A 24692-nucleotide genomic window follows, 5' to 3' on the forward strand; every position below is an offset into this window, starting at 1 on the left:
TATTCCAAAAAGGGTCAAAGGCAGTAGGACAAAATTATAAATAATTTCACTAGGGATATACTGATGTAAACCTCAAAATGTAATTAAACAAGTAAATGTTTAACTACTCATGGCAAAATCGCAGTTTTTATAATCTACACGGTTTAGGCATCCAACTTCTGTAAAGGAGTAAACCATTTTTTTTTTATTGCAACGACCACCATATTGGGCAAATCGGAAGGGGCTGTTAACTGGTACTGTGGTGTTAGGATGGCTCCAGAAGGTAGATAATAATGGTGCATAGTTTGATGCTCTTGAAAATGGTGACTTGTGATGATTGCCAGAGGAACCCTACTGCATTTTCTCACTCTGAAAAAAAGTTTGCCCCAGAATACTTATATAAATATGCCAGAGGTAATGTATTCTTTTACCTTAATTAACCCAGCGTACAGAAAGATTTGAGAAGCATTCACGGTACTCTCAATGAAATCATCTGGCCTTTAATGATGGTATACGTTCATTGTCCTCAGTTTGCAAGATGAGATAGTTACAGAAGGCCATTCTGTGAATAGCAGTTATGTTGTGAAAATAGCACTCAAGAGGCACTATACCATAATTGCTGCCTGCAATGTGGCTCTCTGTAAGTTCCTCTTTATCAGTATCCAGCGGCGTACTGTGGGCTGACAGTGCCCGGGTCAAGGCAAGTATTGCGTGGCGCAATTTGCCGTTTGCACCCCCAATTTTGTGCCCAAAGAATTTTGCGCCAAGGGCAACTGCCCCTGGGGCCTGCCCACGCTACGCCACCGTCAGTATCACCAAGCACACCATTGTTGCTAAACAACGGTGTGACTTAGTTTAAAAGTCATCCTACAAACTTGATCCCTTTTGCTCACATGCTCTTGAAAGCGCACAGCTTGGCAAATTCTCCCAGCATTACGGTATGTAACTTTGTTATTCTGAAATTGAAAAATTGTGGCTTAAGTTAGCCACTAGATATCAGACGTTACACCATACAATGCAGAGAAAAGCTGACATTAATTAATGGTTCCTACGCTAGCAAAAACCTCATAAAATACTGGTGGTCATTATTTGGCTGATTTCTGTTGTTATGTTTACCATTTATCGAGCCTTGCCTTGTTTCCTACCCATCAGTTCTTGAATTTTCTCCACAGGAAGTAGGGAGGCAGCTTTCACCTACGCCATTACCGCTGCCGGGGTTGCGCACGCTGTCACCTCTGCCTGCAGCCAGGGCAACCTAAGCAACTGTGGCTGCGACCGAGAGAAACAGGGCTACTACAACCAGGAGGAGGGATGGAAGTGGGGAGGCTGCTCCGCAGATGTCAAATATGGCATTGAATTTTCCAGGAGGTTTGTCGATGCTCGAGAAATCAGAAAGAATGCGCGGAGGCTGATGAACTTGCACAACAATGAAGCTGGAAGAAAGGTACACTAACAAAGGCGTGGATGCAATGTGGGTATTTACAGGGACATTTGGAGTCATTTATTTTACATGAAATGCAACTGACGTAATTATAAAATGCATGCGATTATCTAAGTGTCCTCTTTAACTCTTGAACATAAATTGTGGAGGGCCATAACAAAACCTCTATGTGTTTACTGCGAGCATCCACCAGCCTCGACTCCCCAAGACAATTTCACACACTCCTAAGTAAAGGAGGAACACGGGTAAATAATTTACGTTTCCCTGGCATTCTAGGAATGTTCAAAAAGAACAGAACGAGCTACTTTCACTGGCTTTTTAAAAAAAAAAACAGATCACATACTAAGGAACTGCCCCTCGGCCCCTCCCACTCTTCCCCCCTACCCCCCCACCGAAGACGTATCCCACCTTGCTCTTCATGACTAGGCAGTATTATCTGCTTTGGAACTTGTACTCAGCCTGCTCTTGAAGATACACACAGTGTTCTGGCTAACTCCTGCTACACCTAAAAGGGATGTGATACAGTGGGGTTAAGCAAACTACTGTGGAAAGCGAAAAATGCAAGTTAGGCCCCAATGCAGGGGGTTGTATTCACAAATTGCACAAACATGTCTAAGGCATTTAACTTTGTTGTGATACATGGAAGAAGAAAGAATCAAGAGATTAAGTAAGGATGTCTCCTAAAAAATTAATTAATTTTCAGTGTTACTTGGCTAATCGAGTGGGCACGGAAGACGTTCAGAAAAGATGAGTTTTCGGTTTTTATCTGAACAACAGGTGCTTTGTTTTGGTAAGGAAAGCAATAGGAGATTTTTCTCAGTGTGTTCTGTGGATCTGAAGGTAGCTTTAATTGGTTGTAAACAGAGAAAATCCAGGATTTTGTTTTGTTGCTAAGGGCATCCAGAGGTTGAAGATGTCCCATTGCCTATTTGTGCAAATATTCTGGTGCATATTGTATTGTACTTCTCTTTCTGTAAAATATTGGATAATTTGCAGGTGTGATATTTGATGTTTTTGCATTCCTTTATTAAATTTGGGGTTCTTGGCATAGTTGGTTTAGGCACTGATTGTTCCAGATGGCCTACTGGGAGGCTGCAGAGGTGTGATGTGCAAACATCTGATTAGATGTGGGCAAGAGTAGGGATAATTAGTGTATTGCAGGTATTCTCAAGCCAAGTGTGACTCCTAGTCTTCTGGTAATAATCCTTGAAGTAGTTTACTATACTAACATGGGTATAGAAGTTTAGTCTGGTGCTCTGCTTTGCACTGGGGAGCAATAGTTTAACACTGAAGTAATTTCATAATGCTGCTAGCCATTAATAAGTTGATGATATGTTTCTAGGCTTTGGTACTGGTCTTGCTTGCTGGTGATGTAGCTAGAGTTGTGTGATGTCAGTGGTGAATGTTGTGAAGATTATTATTATCAATGATATTCGCAAGCGCGCAGAATAGCATGGTCAAAAGTTAGAGGTATGAGCTGACTATCAATGGACAACATGCAGGACATCATGAAGCTGAGCAAGATGGGTGCCTCGTTTTCAGCTGCTATGATCAGCTAAATAAGGAATCCCTTAATATCAATGTGTGATCTGGTGGTTTACGCTGTCAAATGTTGTACAATGTTCCTGATCTATAAGCATCAGGAAGCATGTATTACACTCATAAGAAGATACTTTGAGAGTCTCTGTCAATTTTGAGCTGGCCTGTTTTTGGTTCTCTACCAAGAAACAAAGCCGGACTGCGGCAGATGTGTTTGTTGAATTGACCTTCAAGTTTGGATACCACCATTTTAAAGTAGGTTTGAATACTATGGGGACTTTAGCAACAGTTTGTAGTTGTTGGTAGTGGCCGCATTAAGGCTGTTGCTTTTTGAGCAGGGACATGATGATGTCTTAGTTGAGATTAACCAGTAATGGTACATCTTTCAAGAATTAGTTACAAAATGTGTTGTGGGCAAGGATAAGGTTTTTGGACTTTTATTAAGGGCTTTAGTTAGTTCCTGTGTAAAGTGTGAACTAGTCTGGTCATGTTCTTGGTGGTGTTTTCAGGGATTGTGTCAATGTGAAGGCATGGCTGGTAGCTGGCAACCTCAGGGGTCTTTTGAATTTTGCCATGAATTGTATTGATTCCTTGTATGAATAGTAAGATTATTTTGTGCACGAGTCTTGGTGAGCTTCCAGTCGAGCAGTTTCTTCATTCCTATAAATACGCCTGGAAATTTGACCTTCTAATAGGGTGGTACACCCAGAATCTCTTTGGTTATATAAACTGATCAGTGCGTCTAAAGGTATGGTCCAGTTCTAGAGTATCTCAATAGAGGGATAGTTTTATCCTCCAAGAAAATCACCATGAAACTATATGCCCGTCAATTTTTGCCCCTACTCAAAATGGTCCTTCCTGGGAAATTTATTTTTGAAATCAGTCACTATCCAGCTCCAGCTCATTATAGAGTATAACAACTCACTCATTTTCATGCTGTGTTTAGACAAGAGGGGAGCTCAGAGACAATCATTCTTTAAGCAGTGGATGAAGTGGGACACACAGTGGACAACAACTGTGTCAGAAACTTAATTTTGTTAGTAGTGTTGACATAATATGATACAGTGGTTCATAAAATCCTGTTGCAGTGCATGACTCAGACTGGACTTAGCGAGATTGTACAAAAAATCATCTGTTCCTTTGCCCCATGCAACTTTTGAAGTGTACTGTACTGTACATCAGAGTTTGTCACTTAGTCGACTGGCAGAATTCATTCCAGAATGATGTCCCCATTTCTTTACCTCTGCTCAGGACATCCAGATCCTGTTGTAACTGCTACAGTAGGACAAACCTTATCTATTGCTTAGTGGAGGTGAACCTATGAATGCAGTAAAGTGCTATGAAGATCACTGGAGACAAATCTAAGGTGTTGATAATGGTCAGAAGCAAAGACTCTTGCACCAAAGCCATATGTTGTAAGCTTTGGTCCAACTCTTGAACCAGTATCTGTTAAGAAAATATGGTGTTCTCATTGGCAGTGAGTAATCTCTTTGACCACTGTGAAATGTGCGGACAATGTCCATTCATTTCCAACTGAGAAGTCAGATGATGGTGTTGTCATGAATTCCAAAGACATGCACAGCAAGTGTGGGCGCCTTTAATTTCTTCATGCTTGCACTGCAGCAATGCTCATTAGCTGGGTATCCCCAAATATTTATCTGGCATGACTTCAAATAACTCCAAATATCACAGTCTATTTAATGACATGAACTCCTATCAGATACCAACTTTTTGAAGGTTCTACATGTTGAAGTGTCTGCCTGGTGAATCTAGACTTTGGTTAAGTCTCTTTCCCTAATTCAAGGGCTTTCTATATGGCAGCTCATTGCTCAGTACATGCTATTTTCCTTGCATGGCATATCCTTCTTCCACTTTGCAGTCAAACGTTAGAAGGTTCTCCCAATAATGCTGCCGTGGAAAATATTTTGAATGAGGTGGAAGGTGAATAGCTGAAGATTTATTTAAGTAAAAAGGGGGTGTACAGTAGCAAGGAGAAAACGAAGCATACAAAACAGACACTTCAAGCAACAGTCACAACTATTCAGGCCGTACTCCACAATCTAGACATTCCACCACATCACGAGGACTATCTACAATACCATTCCATTACACCGCATGAGCCGCACAGCTACTGCTTGGGCAATACAGCACCTACTATACACCTTCGCCCCATAAAAACACAAACAATATTAACACAATACAAGCCATACAAACTATTCTAAAATAAAACCATTAACCTTTTGAGTATGCTCCATCCATTGTCATCTGGGGCAGAACAAACACCACCAGCAGCAGCACCCATTGTACCATCACATTCATTATCGCTTCCAGCAACACCGCTTTAACTCCAACAGTACCTCCACCATTCTCGTCAAGCAACACATCATAAATGCATTCACCTTATTATTACTATTCCCAATGTTCCCAGGACTTAAAAAACTCTTCAATATGAAATGTATCCCCATAGGCACATAAACAAATCATCACTAAATTCCAAACACAATGCCCTGAAGCCCTTACCATTTTGTTTAAACCCTCTCCAACCTTGATGACATTAGACTACAAAGAGCCCACCTTTCTTGGTACTCCTTGGTGACATAATGCAGCCCAACATCCCACTTTCATCATAGTATCCCTGAGCTTCCCTTTCTGATGAAGCATGGACACTACCCTACATATTCACTGAAAAAACAAAGGTTAAAGTGACATTGTAAGGGGAAATTGTCAGTTTAAGCGTAACATTTTACAAAAAAAACCCACTGAAATGAACCAGTTGTAGTTATTTCAAGAAACTATAACTCCAACCCATGCCATGCAGAGTATTGTCATCAATGATGTCATTTCAAATGTCATAAGTGATGTTATCAATGATGTCATAGAACATGTCATTAGTGATGTAATTTGAGAGGTGATAAGAAGTGCATCCAATTACTGCATGCATATATTTATACACATACACACACAAACACACCAACACCATGGAAGTGAAAAAAGGTCATGTTACTTGGAACAACTGCACTAATAAAAGCACATTAACAAATTTAGTACTACAGTGCAACCCAGTGCAAAGGTCAAATTTGAGTTTATTACTACAGTACAGCAAAACTGAAATGAGAAAACACTTTACTGAATCACAGATTGCATTTAAGAATTGCCTTACCCTGGAAAACTACTCTTCTAATATGCATGAGGTCTACCCAATGTGATTTTACAATACTGCACAGGTGTAACCCCTTGCATTCAGGTTTTGGTTAAATAGCCTTTGATAAAACAAGCAAACATTAAAAAATACCATGGCATAAACCATATGTGCAGATAAATCATATTTGCAGATTAACAAACGTTTGCACTGGGTTAGTGCAAACTTGGAGTCTTGGTTTGGGGTGGGATTTACTATCCATAGCACACCAGGATTTGCATTGAAAAGTATATCAAAATAACACAAAGTTGTATTATGGGTTACTATGTAACACTTTGCGTCAATGAGGCATCCCATAGATGGTACTTGATTGTTCCCATGCAAGCACCCATGTGTTTTGATGCAAATTCTTACCTACAAACATTCATAGACAGGGAATTGCACAAAAACTTTGTGCCTCCTCAAGGCAGAAGTAAGGAAGATAAGTTTTAAAATGTCTACTCATTTTTTTCCTACTTTGCATGCATGCTGCATTGTGCAGCACACATACAAAGTAGGACATGTATTAAAGGATAGTTTTTGTACTGCATGTACAAAATCTATGTTTTAAAAAACACGTATAACTAGCACTATGGCGTAAGGGCAAGATAGTTGGTGCATGGCAGGCAAAAGTGGTGCAGCCCTGGCGAAAGAGAAAAAATGCATCATGTCTTAGATATGGCATTTTTTCTTTTTCCCTTGACGCAAGGCAGCGCAGCAACTTTGCTTGCTGCATTGCCTTGTATCAAATATTAGTAAATCTGGACTCCAGAGCATAATATGCTACCTCGAAAATGTAGGGAAATATTGGAATGGCCATTCCAGATTTAGTGCAACTTCAGGTTCACTGTTTTGTAAGACACAACAAAGCATATTCAAGCATTCTGCAATTATCCGATTCATTCAAAACAAAAAACATTCACCTGAACCCACCAAAGAATCGTACAGCTCTTTTTTTGTTCAAAACAACTTTATGAAATATTGTAAGTTAACAAAAGATTATGACAGTAGGATATAACATAAAACCAGTACAGTGAGTGTATCTAAAATGTACTTTGTCCTGTGAAATAAAAATACACACAGACTCAGAAATAAAGTCTGAACTATGAACAATGTCATATGGAGCAAAGAAAATCAAAGGAAAAAAGTAGTTGGATCAGCAGTTAGGTATCAAGGTCACTATGCCATATCTGAATGAGGAACTACTAAGAATGTTGATTATAGGAGTATTTCCTTATGTCACCATCTCTTAGAATACGCCACAGCCGATTAAGCTTCAAGGTGGTTCTGTGCTAGCCATGAAGTTGTCTAACGTGCGCCAAATAGATTTGCCCCAGGCTCTCCAAGGAGAGACTTGTAAAGAGATGTTGTCTGCACCCCTAAAGAAAGAAATTATATTTTCCAAGTGACAAACCTAAGATTGGTAGTGTTTATCCAGTTTATAAGGATTAGTTTACGAGCAAGAGTGATCAGAAGATCTAAGAGGTGTCTATTCCTCTCATGAAGAATGCATGTGTCGAGGGGGCCTGTTGAAAAAGAAAACAGATGGCAACGCGAGCAACCTGATCAAACCATGTAAAACTCTCTGAGCCAACGACCAATTCACTGTCACCTATGAATAGCAGTGCATCTCTATCTGATAGTGAACTGCACAACCCTTATGTGCACAGATGTAATCTCACAGTAGGCCACAAAAAATAGCTCAGAAGCTGCCAGTCGGAGAATTTTTGGGCCCTGCACGAAAACCCAAATAAAATAACTAAATTAAATTCAAACCATCATAAGTGCCTTTGTAATTTGGGTTTTTCAGTTACACTGGCATCTGCTGCAGGCCTGTACTCAAAATGAAGAAAGTGAGGGCTCCTTGTACCATTGACGGCACTCAAGTGCTCAATGGGTTTTGGATCAGCAACCTGTGGTTGACACTTAGGGCCTGATTAACATAGGTAAACTTACACTTTTGTGTGATTTAAAGTTTTTTGGCATTCACAAACTACAAGTAGTCTACATAGTAAGTTTGCAACTGCGGAGACTTCGCAGTCGGAGCGGAGAACTCCACACATAAAAAGATAAGGCAGGCCTATCTTTTTATGCGCAGTTGTCCGCCCTGACTGTGGAGTTTGCTCAGTTGTATACTTACTATTAACTCATAGTTTGTGAACAGCAAACAAAACTTTAACTTCCACAAAAGTAAGTTTACCGTTGTGAATCAGGCCCTCAAATCCTTGATGTTCATTGAGCAAATCTCAGTGATTGGTTAACAATTATTTTGTTGAAGTTAAATGAACAGGAAGTAGCAGCCTCGTGTTGTGGGATGAAAATGCAGCATTGAGGTTTGCAATGGGGCACAGGCCAGCAAGTCTACCAAGGTCTTTGTGCCATAGTGACTTCAGTTTCTAACACCTATTGTCACAAATTCATATTGACATCACTCCACACTGCCACTGGGTGTCCTTTAACCCCCGGCTGTGGGTGGTTGATCAAGCAGCTGCTATTGATGGAAAAATCTTACAAAATAGACATGCAATTTTCTACCAGTCTATCCCTAAAAATACAATGTATAAAGCCAAGTTAGTTTCTGACATGCTTCAGGCTAATGGAAGTGAACAACTTGGCACATGGGATAAGATCCAGCAGAGAAATCCAAATAAATATATTCTCTTTCCCTATCCCAATTTTCATATTAAGACATATTACGTGGCCTCATACTAGCGTATTTCAATAGTGTAATTCATATGCAGTTGGATGCTTAACATGACATCTTTGAAAATTGTACACTGAAAACTTCACTGGTCAGTGAAGAAGAATGGGAAGAGACAAGGCAAAATGGGGTATGATAAAAATCTCAAATAAAATATAGGTCAACCATAAAGTCTTTTTCCTCCACAAGAAACACATTATTCGATAGGTATTACTGATGGGTTACAACATCTCAACTACGGCGGTATGCAAAGTTCACAAGAAGGCAAAGTTTATCAACTTCACTAAAGTTTGCCTGCAGCCAAAATCTCTTGCAAAAAAGATGTGCCTACTTTCTGAGTGACAATCTAACTTTTTTAAATTTCAAAGAATTGTATAATCCTGGCAACCTGTCCCAGTTGTAGATTCTCAGAGATACATGCAAGCACAAATATTTTTGCATACAGAAATATTACGTGGATATATCTTCACACTTTGTTTCTATTTTTATTTCTTTTGCACCGAAAACATTTCCACCCTAGAGAAACCCTTTTAATATATAACCATCAGTTAGAGGAGAACGTCATACCTGCACTCACTTAAAAAATATATTTACTTTTGCCCGTACCAGGAGCAAATCTTTAATCATTTTCAGGCTGGAAAATTAATTTCAAAAGATTTGTGAATATCCCAAAACGTGTGGATTTGTGCCTGTTTACCGTCTTTCCGTGAGTTCTACAGTTTAACAGTCACAAACCTGCCTCTTTGAGGTGATCTACCCCCACAACTTCACATTTTATGAATAACTTGAATGAATTTGCACTAGTAACTGAAGGCACTGTGCAGAAAAAATGAATTTTTTAGGTGTTCCTCCAGTAAAACCCACAAACTCACAGGCTTTTGGGTATTCGCATTTTTTTGCAACAATTTTAATTTTCCACTGTAACAGTGAATGGAATGTATGAATGTCAGGGGAATAGAAAATACCTTTTCAGAGTGGGAATGAGGAGGGAACGACCTCAAAAAGGTGTTTGGAAGCAATTTCTTCATAGTGTAAAATATTTTGCATGCGGAGAACAAAGAAAAACTCGCAAGAAGCTGCAGAAGAACAGCAGTAGGTACTGCTGTAAATCTGTGAGAATGTTTAGAAAAGTCATAAATGTACTCCAAATGTAAACTTAGCCTACAAAGGCAACTATCTTACATTACGTGAATCATCCTTTTAGAGTTTATGTACATGTTATGCTGTTACGCTTGTCGAGGACTTTAAAAAAATGAAAAATACATTGATGCATTAATAATATTAGTAGTAGTAGTAGTAGTAGTAGTAGTAGTAGTAGTAATAGTAGTACTGGTGCTGTGTTGTACTCGTTATTGTTAGAAATGGGTTCTCTATTTGGCAGTGGTTTGCACCCTGTCCAAGTAGGGACCCACACTCTAGCCAGGGTAAGTTTAGTATACACTAAGTTTACCTGTGCTCAACCTTGAGTAGCTTGGCACAGAGCAGTCAGGCTAAACTAAAGAGTCAATGTGTAAAGTTTTGCACACACACACACACACACAGTAACACAGTGAAAACACCACAAAACTACTCCACAAGAGTTTAAAACATAGCCAATATGTATCTGAGTAAAACAAGACCAAAACGATAAAAATCCAACATGCACTATTCGTGATACAAAATTTTAAAGATCAAATGCAGTTAGAACACTTAAAAACACAATAGCTCCGGTCGGGGCTATCACAATGTGCTTGACGAAGTTGAATCCACAAGTTTGGACTAACTGCGATTGAGCGCGGGCTAGCTACAGAGTTTTATAGACCCCCAGCTACAGTACATTGGAAACGATGACACAATGACACTGCGAAGCGCAAGAGGTGAGGCTACGCAGAGGCTGGTGCGGCTTTGGTTCCTTACTGCTATACAGGTCGTTGGCACGTCGGCGCTCAGGAGGGTGCGTCACTGCAGCCAGTGAGACATTGGTTCCTGCAGGCGGTGCAGAGTTGTTGAACCGCAGACGCTCGGGTACATTGCAGGCTGCACGGGAGGTGATGCGGCATTGGCGGCGAGGAATCGGTTACTCTGGCAGTGCAGGGTCGATGAAGTGTCGAGGGTCAAGCCGCGAGGCTTCAACTCCGCAGTGTCAATGTCCCACCACGGTGCACAGGTGCTGCGAAGAAATCGGAGTTGGACGTCATGGACTTTGGTGACGCGGTGCTTGAGACTCGCGCTGTGATTGATCTTCGGATGTGCTGCAGAGGTGTCGGGCCACTATTGCAAGTCACGGTTGCTGCGTTAGGCGGGGAACACAGCTTGAGTGCGGTGTTGAAGAGCGGCGCCGGCTCCGAAGTCCCACTCGAAGTAGAGGTGCTGTTTTTTTCCCTTTTAGCACAGCAATCTCACTTCCAAGGGCCCACAAACTGGAATTGGCACCACTTGGCAGAGTAGGTCTCTCGGGAGAGGGGCTCAGATTCTGTAGGTGAAGTCTTTGATGGCACCGAGACTTCCAACAGGAGGCAATCTCAACTCAAGCCCTTGGAGATTCTTTGGAAGCAGGATGTAGAGAGCAAAGTCCAGTCCTCTCACTCCCCAGCAAGAAGCAGCAGACAGCTGGCCAACACAGCAAAGCAAACAGCAGAGTGGCAGTCCCTCCTAGCGGTACAACAGCTCTTCTTCCCTCACTCCAGAAGTGTACTGAGTATATGGTATCAGAGAGGTCCAGTCCTTATACCCATTTTAGCCTTTGAAATAGGGAGACTTCAAAGAAAGGTCTTTGTAGTGCAAACTGTCTTAGGCTCCAGACACACTATGGGGGGGTATGCAGCTCTTTGTGTGGGGACAGGCACAGCCCTATTCGGTTGCAAGTGTCAACTCCTCCCACCACTCTAGCTCTGGAAGACTTGGTAATGGGTCATCAGGATATGCAGGGCATACCTCAGATCCCTTTGTGTGTGAATGTATAGAGTGACTTCACAAAGCCCAGCTGTCACCCTGACCCACACGTGTATTCTAGGGACAGGCAGAGGCACAGAATGAGTAAAGTAAAAAAATGCCAACTTTCTAAAAGTGGCATTTTCAGACCTGCAATTTAAAAACCAACATCACTAAAAGATGTGTTTTTAAATTGTGAGACCAGAGACACCAAACTCCAATTTTCTATCAGCTCCTAATTGGAATATACACTTGTACAGTGTTACAAGACAGCTCCAATGATAACTTATGGGAGAGATAGGCCTTGCTGTAGTGAAAAACAAATTTAGAAAGTTTTTCACTACCAGGACATATAAAACTCACCAGTACATGTCCTACCTGTTAAATATACTGCACCCTGCCCATGGAGCTGCCTTGGACCTACCTTAGGGGTGTTTTGCATGTAATAAAAGGGAAGGTTGAGACCCGGCACGTAGGTGCACTTGCCTGGTCAACATTGCAGGTTAAAACTGCCCACACAGGCTCTGCAGTGGAAGGCCTGAGACAGGTTTGAAGCGCTACTCATGTGGATGGCACAATCAGTGCTGCAGGCCCACTATTAGCATTTGATTTACAGGCCGTCAGCTATGTAATGCACTGTACTAAGGACTTATTAGTAAGTCAAATATGCCAATCGTGGAGAAACCAATCATACCATTTTTTTAGGGGAGAGTGCATAGGCACTTTAGCAGTGGTAAGTGGCCAAAGTGCTACAGCCAACAAAGAATTTCTGAAAAATAGGAGGAAGGTTGGGATAACCCTGAAAAAAGGGCCAGGTCCAAAAGTTATTTTAAGTGTACTAAGACCAAAAATAAGAATAACAGTAGTAGCAATTGTATCATTATGAGCATCCTCATTAAGACAAGTGAATAGATTTTGACCCAATATAATGCATTGGTTATGAATAGCAATAGCCTTACAAGGTGTTCTTCTGAACACATCATGAAAAAAATTGTAAAAAGATACAAGTCTTTAACGTGTTATGGACACCCTGAACAGATTAATGCAACATTAATCATAGCGCTATCTCTGCCTTCCTGGATATCTTAACATGGCCAATACTTTATTACTCTGCATATGTGAGGAAGTGAGTAAAGGCTTCAAGCAAATTGATTGTTTGACTTGGTTTCCATGGCGTGGTTTCCACCTAACGTTTGACCTCAAGTTTTGGCTGACTTTGTTTTTGCTTGCCTTAGGACTTTGCGCTTTGCTAGCCAGTGCTAAAAAGCTTGTGCTCTTTCCCTAAAACACAGTAACATTGGCTCATACCCAATTGGCATACTTAATTTACTTATAAGTCCCTAATAAAGTGTACTACATGTGCCATGGGTCTGTAAATTACATGCTACCAGTAGGCCTGCAGCGCTGATTGTTCCCCTCCCCCCACTTAAATTGCCTCTAAACATTTCTCAGGCTTGCCATTGCAGAGCGTGTAGGTGCAATTTTAACCTGCCATGTCGACCTGGCAAAATTAACCTTTTGCCAGGCCCAAACCGTCTTTGTTTAATACATACAAGTCACCCCCAAGGTAGGCTGCAAACTGCCCTAAGGGCAGGGTGCATTGTTATTTAAAAAAAAGTTTAATATGTACTTTTATGTTTTGCATGTCCTGGAAGTGAAAAACTCTTCAATTCATTTTTCACTACTACAAGGCCTATCTCTCCCATAGGATAACATTGGAGTTGCCTTAATACATTTTAAAAGTGTAATTTCCGAATGGGAAGAGATACTGGTTCATGTTGGGTGTCTCTGGAATCCTAAATTAAAAAAATCCTAACTCATGATGAAGTTAGATTCTAAACTACAATTCAGAAAATGCCACTTTTAGATAGTTGCCATTTTCTTGCAGTAGCCTTTTGGTGCCTGCAGACTGTCACTGGTTTCATGACTGGGTGTAGTTGGCAGTTGGGCTTTGTTTATTCCTCCAAGACAGCCACATGCATTGGGAGCTTAGGAGTGACTAGATGGGCCATCACTGACAGGATGGGAGGAAAGAGTTGGGCTCAGCCTCACTTTACATCTGAATAGTCTGTGTCCTGTCTCCACAATAAAGGCTGAATACCCCCTGTAGTTAGTCTGGAGCCAGGGCGGGGAAGGCAGGGCATCTGTGCACTTCAAGGGCATGCCTCAAGAAGCTTATCCCCACTTCAAAGGCACATTGTGTATAAAAGGGGGACCTTAGACACCACCACTTTAGTACACATCTGGATCTGTGGATACTCTGCCAGGAAGAAGGAATGCAGTGATACTAAAGGAATGCCACTCTGCTGGACTGCTGCTCTGAAGGAATTGTTGCCCTGCTGTGCTGCTCATCTGCCTGCTGCCCTCTTGCCTGGGTGAGAAGGACTGCACTTGCAACTCAAGAACTCAGATCCCAGAGTGACTTCAAGGCTTAGTTGCCTGGCCTCCTGATCTGAAGCCTCAGTGACATAATAGGCTTCCAACAACCTTCCACCATCTGTGAGTCTACACTGCCAAGTGGTGCCACTGCAGTACTGAACCTTTGGAAGTGGGTCTCAGGTGCTTGCTAGTGGAAACAACTCATTTTCTCTTCTGAGCAGTGTATCCCCGAGTAGAACCAATCCATCTTCTGTGCTGCACGGCGCGTCCCCAAGCACACCTGATGCATCTCCTCTGCTAAGCACTGCATCCCCGAGCAGAAACAACGCATTGCCACTGCTGCGTGGAGTGAAGTCTTTGCAAAGACCCGCATTGCCACCACAGTACTTGGAACAGACGCATTGCCCTTACAGCGGCTCATCCATGACCCAGGTCCTCGCATCTCTGATCGACTGTAACCTCCACAACGGACTCCGCAACGCAGCCTCGCAGCTCCTCAGAACCAACGCATCACTAGCTGTGCGCCGCATACCAAACACTGGATATTGCATCGCAAGCCCCGTGGATGGGATCCTTGATGGCAATGCAACAGGACCTCTCACCGCAGCGCCACATCTTAGAACCGAAGCATCTCTTTGGCTGTGTGGCGCATCTTCGACGAGGATACACACAACGTTCCGCAACCAGGATTTAAGGCACTTTGTTTAGCAGGCCTAACTGGGTCCCTGTGTCCGGCCCGCGCTCCATCACAGTCGGCCTAAACTTGTGACTTTGTCCCGGTTCGTCTCAACCAGATATCCATAGATGGCGCTTTGTGCTTTTTGACCGAAACCATTAAAATTGAATATCTCCAGTTCCATTAACTGGATTTTCGTCGTTTTGTTCTTGTTTTATTTTTTAAAGAAATCTCTATTTTTCTAACTTGGTGTGGGATCCTTTTTGTGTGGTGTTATTACTGCTATACTGTATGAAGTGGTGCCCAAATACTCTACACATTGCCTTTAAGTTAAACCTGACTGCTCAGTACCAAGCTACCATGGGGATGAGCAAAGGTTAATTGGGGTTTTGCTTGTGCCTTGCCCTGACTTGGATTGTGGTTGCTGCTTGGTCAGGGCTCACACCCCACTCAACCAGCAACCCTATTTCTAACATTGATCACATAGTAGAATAAAGGCATAATGCCATATGGACTGAGTTGACTACGCGGTCAAGACATGGTGACAAGCATTACCACATATTTGAGATGTCCTTTCTTAAAGTGAGTCTTTGGACTGGAAGATTCTCTTCTCCTACACAGTGCCAGATCACCACTGAACACATGTGATTGCTTTATGAATTAAACCTACATTTTTTTGTTAACGAATAATTCATATCATACACATGCAAAGTAAAATGAGCACATGTGAACATCTATATAGTCCATAGTGTTAACTCTCCTTTTGATTTAAATGCTTGCTTCAGTGTTTATATATGCATGTACAATAAATGAACAGGATGACCAAAGTTTTAAAACAAAATTTTGCAGACACTCAGAAAAAAATATTGTTCACATTCAGCTTTTTATTCTTTACAGAGATTTATATAGCGCGAACTTGACCCAATATGGGGTATGAGAGCGCTTTACATAGCACCAGTTGCGTTACATGAGGACACATTCATGTTTTTGTTACGCACGGGGAGATTAAGTGATTTGCCCAGAATCACAGGATGTTCAGCGTCATTGCCGAGACTCGAACCCGGTTCCCCGGGGGGAGGTCGACCATCCTAGCCGTTAGGCCAACTCCTCTTCCCCAGCAAATACGTCAAGCAATGCAATGAAAAGTGTACAAAGGATCCTTGCCAAGCTCTTATGGTGGTTAAAGGCCATTTTAAAAGGCTGTCTCTCTACAGTAAGGTGGCAATGAGGGGACACAGAGCACTCAATTTTTGATTAGATTTTCAAAGCTTTGGAACTAAATGGTGAACAAAATTCTGGGATATCTGCAATTGCTTCAACAGTGGAGCAGGCCAGACAGCACCCACAATATTGTAGTAGTTACGGCTGGAATGTGTAACTTCCGCCTCTGCTACATCCTCATCTGCTGGATCAGTTGGATTCTATAATAAAGCATACGAACAACAGCATGCGGCCATGGAGCACCACTGAGATATCTTCCAGACATAAAGCTTACATTATCATCTTTGACTTTGAGAGAATATGCTTTCCAGTGCCATGATGCTTTTGCCACAAAACTGGTGCTTCAGTACTGGAAACTTAACTCCGCTGTATTCATTTAACAACTGAACATAGCACTCAGATTAATGATGCACTTCAAGGGATGTCTTCACCTTGAACAACAGATACAATCAAGCAAGATTTTTATAAATAGATGGGTATGGGGTTGGAAAGTAGGGAAATAGAATGATTCACAGAGGATAGTCGATTTCAGGTAAAGCCAACACAGGAGAGCATGTAATGTTGTCTGAGTGACACGAGCAATGGTTTAGGCCAGGGGCACTCATAGTACGGCCCGCGGGCCGCCAGCGGCCCGGCTAGCCTTTCTTGGCGGCCCGCGGACCTTTCAGACATCGTACTCAAGCGATAGTCCGAGTGGAGCTGCTGGGGCGCTAAGAGGTGAAATCCAACAAAGCCTCGTTATCATCAAATGGTCTCTTAAAGACCTGCGAAGTACTCGGGTGGGGCTGTGTGTTTTTTCCCCTGGAAGGGAAGCTGCCTCACAAGCGGAGGGGGGGGGGGAGGGGGGCAGAGAGGTGACAAAGGTTCCGTGCAGCAACAACTTGCTCAGACTCTGGCATGCCGTTTTCTGGGACCTGAGCATTCAGGCACAGGCCTTCCCTTGCAGCAATCGAGCACCGGAGTCTTGGCCTGGGGCTGCGACTGTGGGGTTTGGGTGTTGTCGGATAGCAGTGCCCAGGACACAGGCGGACTCTTGCCAGCTTCCTGCCATCGGACTCCAGAGAGAAGGACAGGCCTTCCCTCAAGCGATTCCAAGGTACGTTATTGGGACTGCTATCGCTTTTTCAGAAAATGTTATTTAAAAAGCTGGATTTCACTTAACCTTTCTTTATGGGTGGGGCCGGCAGGGCGAGGCAAGCTGATTTTTTTAATTGGTCTCTGTAGTCGTTATGCCTTACTTACAAACACGCCACGTCTTGAAAATAGAAAAGTGTAATGTTCTGTTATTACAGTTAGTGCACTTGCAAGGAAGAGATAATACGCATTATTTATTATGGTGTGTTCCACAGAATATTAGCTTAAGGCTTAAAATACAAAAGTAGAATGTCGTTCTGTTTTATTTTAACGTTAGTGCACTTGCGAGGAAAAGACCATAAACATTTTTTCCTGTGAATCACGGCAAAATAAAATAACCCTTATTTATCTTTTCTTAGCAGCGGCACTAATTGTTATTAGAATAACACCGAACAACATTACAGTTTTCTATTTTAGGCTTTCAGCTATTATCCTTTGAATCAAATCGAAATAAATTTGCATTATCTTTCCCTAACACATGCACTAACTGTAGTAACACGGAACATTATACTTTTCTATTTCAGGCTTTCAGATCAAATGCAGGCGCAAGTCCCAACATCGTATTACTACAGTGTTGATGCACAGTCTAGCGTCCTTTGAATGATAATCGTTTGTGTGTGTGCCCTGGAAGGGAAGCTGCCTCAGCTGCCACACAAGCGGATGGGGGGGGGGGGGGCGGGGGTCCTGAGAGGTGACAAAGAATGACAAGGGAACAGCAGGGTGTGAGAGTCGGGTAAGGGGACAGAGGGTGACAGAGGGCAGTAGGGAGAGACAGAAACAGACAGAGACAGAGATAGAGATAGAGACTAACAGAGACAGGGATAGGCAGAGACAGATAGGCAGAGACAGGGACAGACAGATAGAGGCAGAGACAGACAGAGAGGCAAAGAGACAGACGGAGAGGGAGAGGGAGGGTGACAGAGAGAGAGGAAGACGGGGAGAGAGAGGGAGACGGGGAGAGGGAGGGAGACGGGGAGGGAGGGAGAGAGACAGAAAGGGAGGGAGAGAGACACAGGGAGAGAGACAGAGAGGGAGAGAGATGGATAGAAGGAGAGAGGGAGGGAGACGGAGGAGGGAGGGAGATGGAGGAGGGAGGGAGACGGAGGGAGACGGAGGAGGGAGGGAGACGGAGGAGGGAGGGAGGGAGGGAAATAGAGAGATGTGTATGCCGGGTCCGGTGGCTCAGTGGACGAAGGCGTCCGCTGCAGGGACCTGTGTTCCACCTCATGGTCACAGTTTTTTTTGTTGCTCTAGCCCCGCCCCCTCCCCCAATGACCCCGCCCCCAAGGTGCGGCCCTTGGCCACAAACCACACTCTAAATTTGGCCCCCAAGAGAAAGTTTGTGAGTACCCCTGGTTTAGGCCTTATTCGTCAGGGAGAGAGAACAAAAAGTAAATTGCAGCCCCTGAAGTGGATTGGTGCTGGTCTTGGTCAGTTCAGAATCTAGGTTATTCAACAGGTATCATGTTCCTGCTCCTAAATCATCTTTGATGACCCCACTTGCCACCATCTTTCTGGTGTCCAGATTTCTTTGTTCCAGCTGCAATCCTAAAACGTGTATGCAGAAAAGTAAATTTGGGTGCTGTCTTCACAGTAGTGATACTTCTGCGAAGAGGCACCCGTTATTCGATTTTTTTTAATTGGTCATTAATGATTTATAGGTAATGTCACTTTCGTTGCAGTTACAGAAGTTTATATTGAATAGCAATAATGGATAGCAAAAGATGCGGTTATTACTAATATGCTACTTGCAGCTGAAACAAAAAAAGCATTAGACAGGGATAAACAATGCAGATTAAGCAAGAGTAAAGATGGTCACAGGAAACTGGAGATTGGCAGCCGTAATCTGTCATCTTTTTTAATGGGTCAATGTTAAACAAAAAATTAAGCCATCCCGTATAGGACTTGATGGAACATTTTTATTGATTAAGGCGTGACAAGGAGCAGGGCTTCTGGACTAACGAAACAAGTAAAAATGTTAGAGAGGCAGCGAAGTAGATCGCATTTTATCTACTATTGTGGCAGCTTCCCATAGCAAAGAAGGGTCGATCTTCATGGCCAGAGGAAAATAAAGTGGATTCAAAAACATGCATAAAAAATACCAAATTAGATATTCATTTTTATCGCACGTCATTTTTCGCAGACGACCTTGACAACGAAATACCAAGCGTTAAAGCCACAAAGTTTAAAATGTTATTTGACTTGTTTTTCATTAGCAACTTTCCTATTTCCGCACCAGCAGTATATTTACTGGCCATTCTGCACCGTTTGATTTTGCAATATAGAAAACCATGAAGGAAGACTGCAGTTGCAAAGATGTTCTTCCTGCTGTTCCCCAGATCTTATTAAATAGTTTTAAATTTTATTTTTGAAATTACATACCACCCAGTGCACAACATTAATAAATATTGTATAACATATAAGTGTGGTAAACACCAACTATACAACTAAAGTTGCCTTGTGAAAACTAAATAAACATCAACAATCGATTAAAAATAAATCAACCGACAACCAATACATTGCCAGTTGGTCAATCCTCTTTTTCAAAACCTACCGATATAATATACATACATTTTATCGCAGGAACAAGGATAAATGTTATATTGCTTATTAACATATTGGAATTTGACGTGTGATGAGGCATTACACTGTAATTAGGCCAATAATACCTCATTGTGTTTTTTTCCAAACTTTATGTTCATTCCTAAACTACCTACATAACTCCTTACCATTTGTTGGAGCAGCTAAATGCTACGGCCACATTACACATTTCTGCTCGTGGACTTGTTGGCAGCTGACAGGCATCTTTAACCTAATAGCATGCTTCGAACTCCATAACTGTCTTTAGTATATTGAGCATTGCATTTCAAAATCCTATGTGCGCCCCTTTGTTTGCTAAATCCAGACACGTGTGCATTGTGTAAGGGTCTGCTATCTGGTTACAAAGGTTGTTCTAAGACTTTGTCCTTCCTAGGGAGATACATTCTCCAGGTTAATCCCCTTTGACCACCTAGACTAACTTAAAAAAGTTACTTTTCAACCAACAAAACATAGTCCCTTATGTTTCTGAGGATACAAGACCATCAAAAAACAATTGCTCTGTCGTAAATACTTCAACAAGGTTCCTGCTACAGAGGTAAGGATACTTTGTCATTATTCACAAATGGGTAAAATATTTACTCCTAAACTTCTAAAAAGGGCTGCTGGATTAAATACATTTTGAAGGGATGCAACAGAGAGATTACACAACCATAAATCATGGGGTTTGTAGGAAAAGGGATTTCGCCATGAGAAAAATAAATTTCCTTGTGCAAAATAAAAGAAAACAAAGGGTCGGTTTTAGAGTTTGCAGATGGGTTACTACATCACAAGTATGTTGGATATCCCATCCACCTTATCAAAATGCAATATATCCTGTGGCACTTGCAATAAGACTGACAGGATTTTCATCACTTTTGTGACGGAGTAACCCGTCAGCCAAACTCTGACTCAGGCCTAAAGTTTTAAAATCAAAGACCTGTGGAAATGTACACATATCATATTTCTTAAGCAGCAAAATTGGCCTATTTACGAAGTCATGGATGAACTTGCTCAGATACCCAGGATAACTTTTCCAAAATTCCCTAAAAGACAGAATAGGGCATTTATACAATAAATAGAGAATTTTAGAGGTATGATTGTTCCTTTTGTCTTTCAGCCCAGTTAAATTTCAATGTGAAATAATCTGTTACAATTGTATTTCGCTCATGAGAAAGTTAGTACTTAAAAGCAGCTACTGTGAGATGAAGTGATAACTAAACTTTCCCTTCTGGACACTCATGCTATATCATCCATTTAAATGTGTCCCTATATATTAACAAATAAAAAGTTATCCCACTGTAGGAGCAAAGAAAGACTTCACACAAGTGTAGGACTCCACCCATCATTGATGCAAATTTATGTTAATTTTGCTAGGGTGGAAAGATGAGAGTGTGATCACTGATTTAATCATTGAATCCTGATGTCCAGCCTAGATCCCTTCTGTGGCTAAACTGGCCTGGCAAATTCAAGTATGTTGTGGGTTGCCAAACAGCAGCGGCTGGTGCAGGTAAGTGCAGTGGGGTGGTGCGGGGTGGGGATGTCCACAGACGAGGGAATTGGGAAAATGGAATAAATCCTATTTCATCCTTTGTCGATATCCTCCTCCTGCCCACCCCACAGCCCCACCACGCTTACCTGCACTGGCTGCTGCTGTTGCCAAACATACGTTTGAATGGCAGATACAATATGAAGATCAATCACACACACACACACACGTACACACACACACACATGAAGGCCCTGTTCTTCAGGAACACGAGAGTTGAAGGCAGATAGTGCAATATTGTCTCAGGCAAAGCGAAGGTAAGTCAGAAGACTTTGCCTTACTTTATCAATGGGTCAACATTCTGACATTCGTTTTGATTTTGATCCTGTGAGTCAAGATCAAAGACTCAACACAACAGCAAATCCAGAGTTGTGGTTCTAGATCCACTCTGCTGCTTATATTATGTATTTTGCTTTAGGTATGTGATTAACGTTAGTAATTTCTGCATCCCAACTAATTTGTGATCTATTTTCTTTTTTCACCTGACCTTACTATTGTCTGAGTCAGATATCCCCCAGGCTGTCAAACAGGCAGAGCTATGCCGCTGCATGAGACAATGACACCGATGGACGGGAGATAAGCATTCTATGCACAGAACTGCTCTATCTTTCCTTTTCAAGTAACACATTGTTTTTCAACTTAGGGAGATGGTAAAACAAGTATTGGAAGAGAAGAGGCTCGCCTTTCTTCTTTGCTCAAAGTCAGGACCATATACAGGATGAGGATCAAGCTACAAAAGAACAACCTGACCAGCTGATGCAAGCCAATTGTGAGATAGGTCACTTAGATGCTGAACTAGAGGTTCTGCTCTGTGATTGTACTATCAAACAGCACTACCACTACCCCAAGCATCCCGACTGTTCCCTCTGAAGCTTGTAGGAGATATCCAAACATTTTTGGTCTTTAGGCAGCTTATGCTTTAGACTAATACGTTTGAGAAGAAGTGGAGCAAAGGTATGCCACCAAATTATGAGTGTTTCCTCTACAATGAGGGGTGTAGGAATTCCAGCTTGGCAGGAACCCAGTCTTTTTTAAAGACATTCAAGATATCCTGAGCAATTAACTCATCATATGGGTTCAGCAAAATGAGCGAAGCAAGGGGTTTCATTCAATCCTTTTCCTCCAGTGATTACTTTCTTATGAATCACCTGAGTAAATTCAAATGCTTTGGGTGGTCACTCCCCTTTATGGTGAAATCCAGTCAATTGATCATGTGACTGTTGTCTCCTGGGAAATTCCTATCATTGACAGGCCTGCAGGATGTCTGCTTCTATGCTATCATAAGCGGTAACATAAAGGTTTATCAGGTTCCTAATTTGTGACCAATAGTACTAATTCACGAGTCTTCTCCCATCATACCTGCTAGTTCCAAAAATATCATGATCATCTGTTCGTGGTTCAGAGCATTGGATGGGTACTAAACAGGAGGAAAATGCACCTAGACCAAGGGAGAGACTGTTGTCCCTCCAAAGGGCACTAATCCAAAGAATACGGCCTTGTCTCCAGGCACAAAAGTGTATTGCAATGACCTCATTCAAAGTCGCATTGGGCAGATTACATATAGGTCCCCTAGGTTTGCACATTCTTTCTCACTGTTCATTGTATTTTTGGGACTTAAATTCTCTGATTTTAATGTTGACATAAACTCAAGAGCTGTAGTTGTAGCTGGACGAGTCCAGTCTCTCTACAGGTGTGCCACTGGGCTCTCCTTTTTTCCAAGCAATGAACTGAGCCACCAACAAGAGCTGTGCCACATGATGGGTCAATATCGCTCTAACATGATTGCTGCTACAGGAACAGGGACGATCAGGTTGGGGCAATAGAGTCGCTCATTCTAGTGACAGTGGCTTCTTGTTCTTGTTCTTTTTTCCTGATTCCAGTGAGCCCCCAGGGGTCTAGATGTCCTGAATCAGGGTTGCATCCATTTTTGGTCTTCAGATATTTTCTTCCAGCCACTCTTTACTATACTATAAATAGCCTCCTGTGTGAGGACAGCGTTCACCAGTCTTTGCCTTTTTGTCTCAGCTGACACATATTCACATTGAGACACCTGGGGTGTATTACAACAGATGTGTGTGTCAATTTGTCTGCACCCCTAGGACACTGTAGTACTGCAGAAGACAGCACAGATGCTTGAGCGTCCTCTTCTTTAAACGTCAGTTTACACAGAAGGCTGGCACTATCTTTAGGGGGCATTCCCTTATTAGAATGAGGGTGTGGCCACATGCTAATGAAGGAAACACTTTGCTTTAGCACCTGTGCTCTCTTATGGAAGCAGGTACAGAGGCAAAGAGGTGGTCAGGAAGCGCACTGAGTGTGCGCTACAAAAAGGTGGCACCCCCTTAGTGTTACCCCTGCAGGGGGTAAAAGAGTGTCCCATAAACCCCCTAGACAACCGCTTACAGGCGGGTGCAGTCACTCACTTCATCTGCCTGCAGGTAGGATATTTATCCCCTCTTTAATTTGTAGCTGCCACGTGCAGAAAGATAGAGCAGTTGATTCAAACAGCCACTCCATACTTCACTAATGTGCTGCCATTGGGGCAGCGCAAGTTCAGAGCTGGCCTGGGGGCACCGTAGTACTTGTAATAGGGCGCACTGTTCCAGTTTGCACTCGGCCACCTGTTTGAAAGTGCGCCGTGCTGTAAACAGGGGCAGGGCACCTGTTATGTAGTACGGGCACAGGAGGAGTTTCAGTGGCCAAGGAATTGCAGCATATGCCTCTGCAAAAGGTTTTTATTATCCCATCCTTCTGTTTGTTCCCCTTTTGTGCCCTCCTGAAACCTGTCTATGGTCTAGAGGGCACTCAGAATTCTACCTTTGAGCCCCTGTCAGAGAAATCTTTGAGGTTCCGGCCTCAAAAAGCTTTTCTTTGTAGTGATTATTTCTGTATGGTAAGGTGGAAGGACTATAAAGTCATATTATTCTCACAGCCATATTTATGTTCCCTTTAAGAGAAACTGTCAGGCGTTTTTTGTCTAAGGGTTGATCAGTATTCCACTGTTGTTAGGAGCTGATTCTACCATCTCAGGACCCTTCAGAGGTGTCATAGGGAGAAACATATTGCACCGCCATGATGTTTGGGGGAAGGTAGGGTGGTCTATATGGAGTTGACCACCTCTTTAAGAAGAGTAGGAGTCTAATTTAGAAGTTTGAGGATGGGATACTCTATCACAGCATGACAGATATCATATTCGCCTTATTACAAATATATTATATCCTATGGCACCTGTAATATGACAGGTAGGATAGCCATCACATTTGTGACAGTATCCCATCCACTAATCTCTAAAACAGGCCCTAGGTCATTACCTTTCAGTTCAGACTTTATTAGTTCTACAACCTAAACAGCTTTCTTTAGTTAATGAGCCAAGCAAAAGGAACTAGTGACTAATGAGCAGAAACAGTC

At 42.3% G+C, this 24692-nt stretch overlaps 1 protein-coding gene across 2 annotated transcripts in view; it reads left to right on the forward strand.

The window, feature by feature from the left end:
* The window catches only part of WNT7B (Wnt family member 7B), a 565101-nt gene that overhangs the window by 493921 nt on the left and 46488 nt on the right, over window positions 1-24692 (forward strand). For both annotated transcript variants that reach the window (XM_085652419.1, XM_085652418.1), the window contains exon 3: window positions 1152-1423. In XM_085652419.1, the coding sequence (XP_085508545.1) occupies window positions 1152-1423 (272 nt within the window). The remainder of the gene's footprint in view (window positions 1-1151; window positions 1424-24692) is intronic.

Source organism: Triturus cristatus, chromosome 4_1 (genome assembly GCF_964204655.1).
Source record: "Triturus cristatus chromosome 4_1, aTriCri1.1, whole genome shotgun sequence".
NCBI classification, from domain to species: domain Eukaryota; kingdom Metazoa; phylum Chordata; class Amphibia; order Caudata; family Salamandridae; genus Triturus; species Triturus cristatus.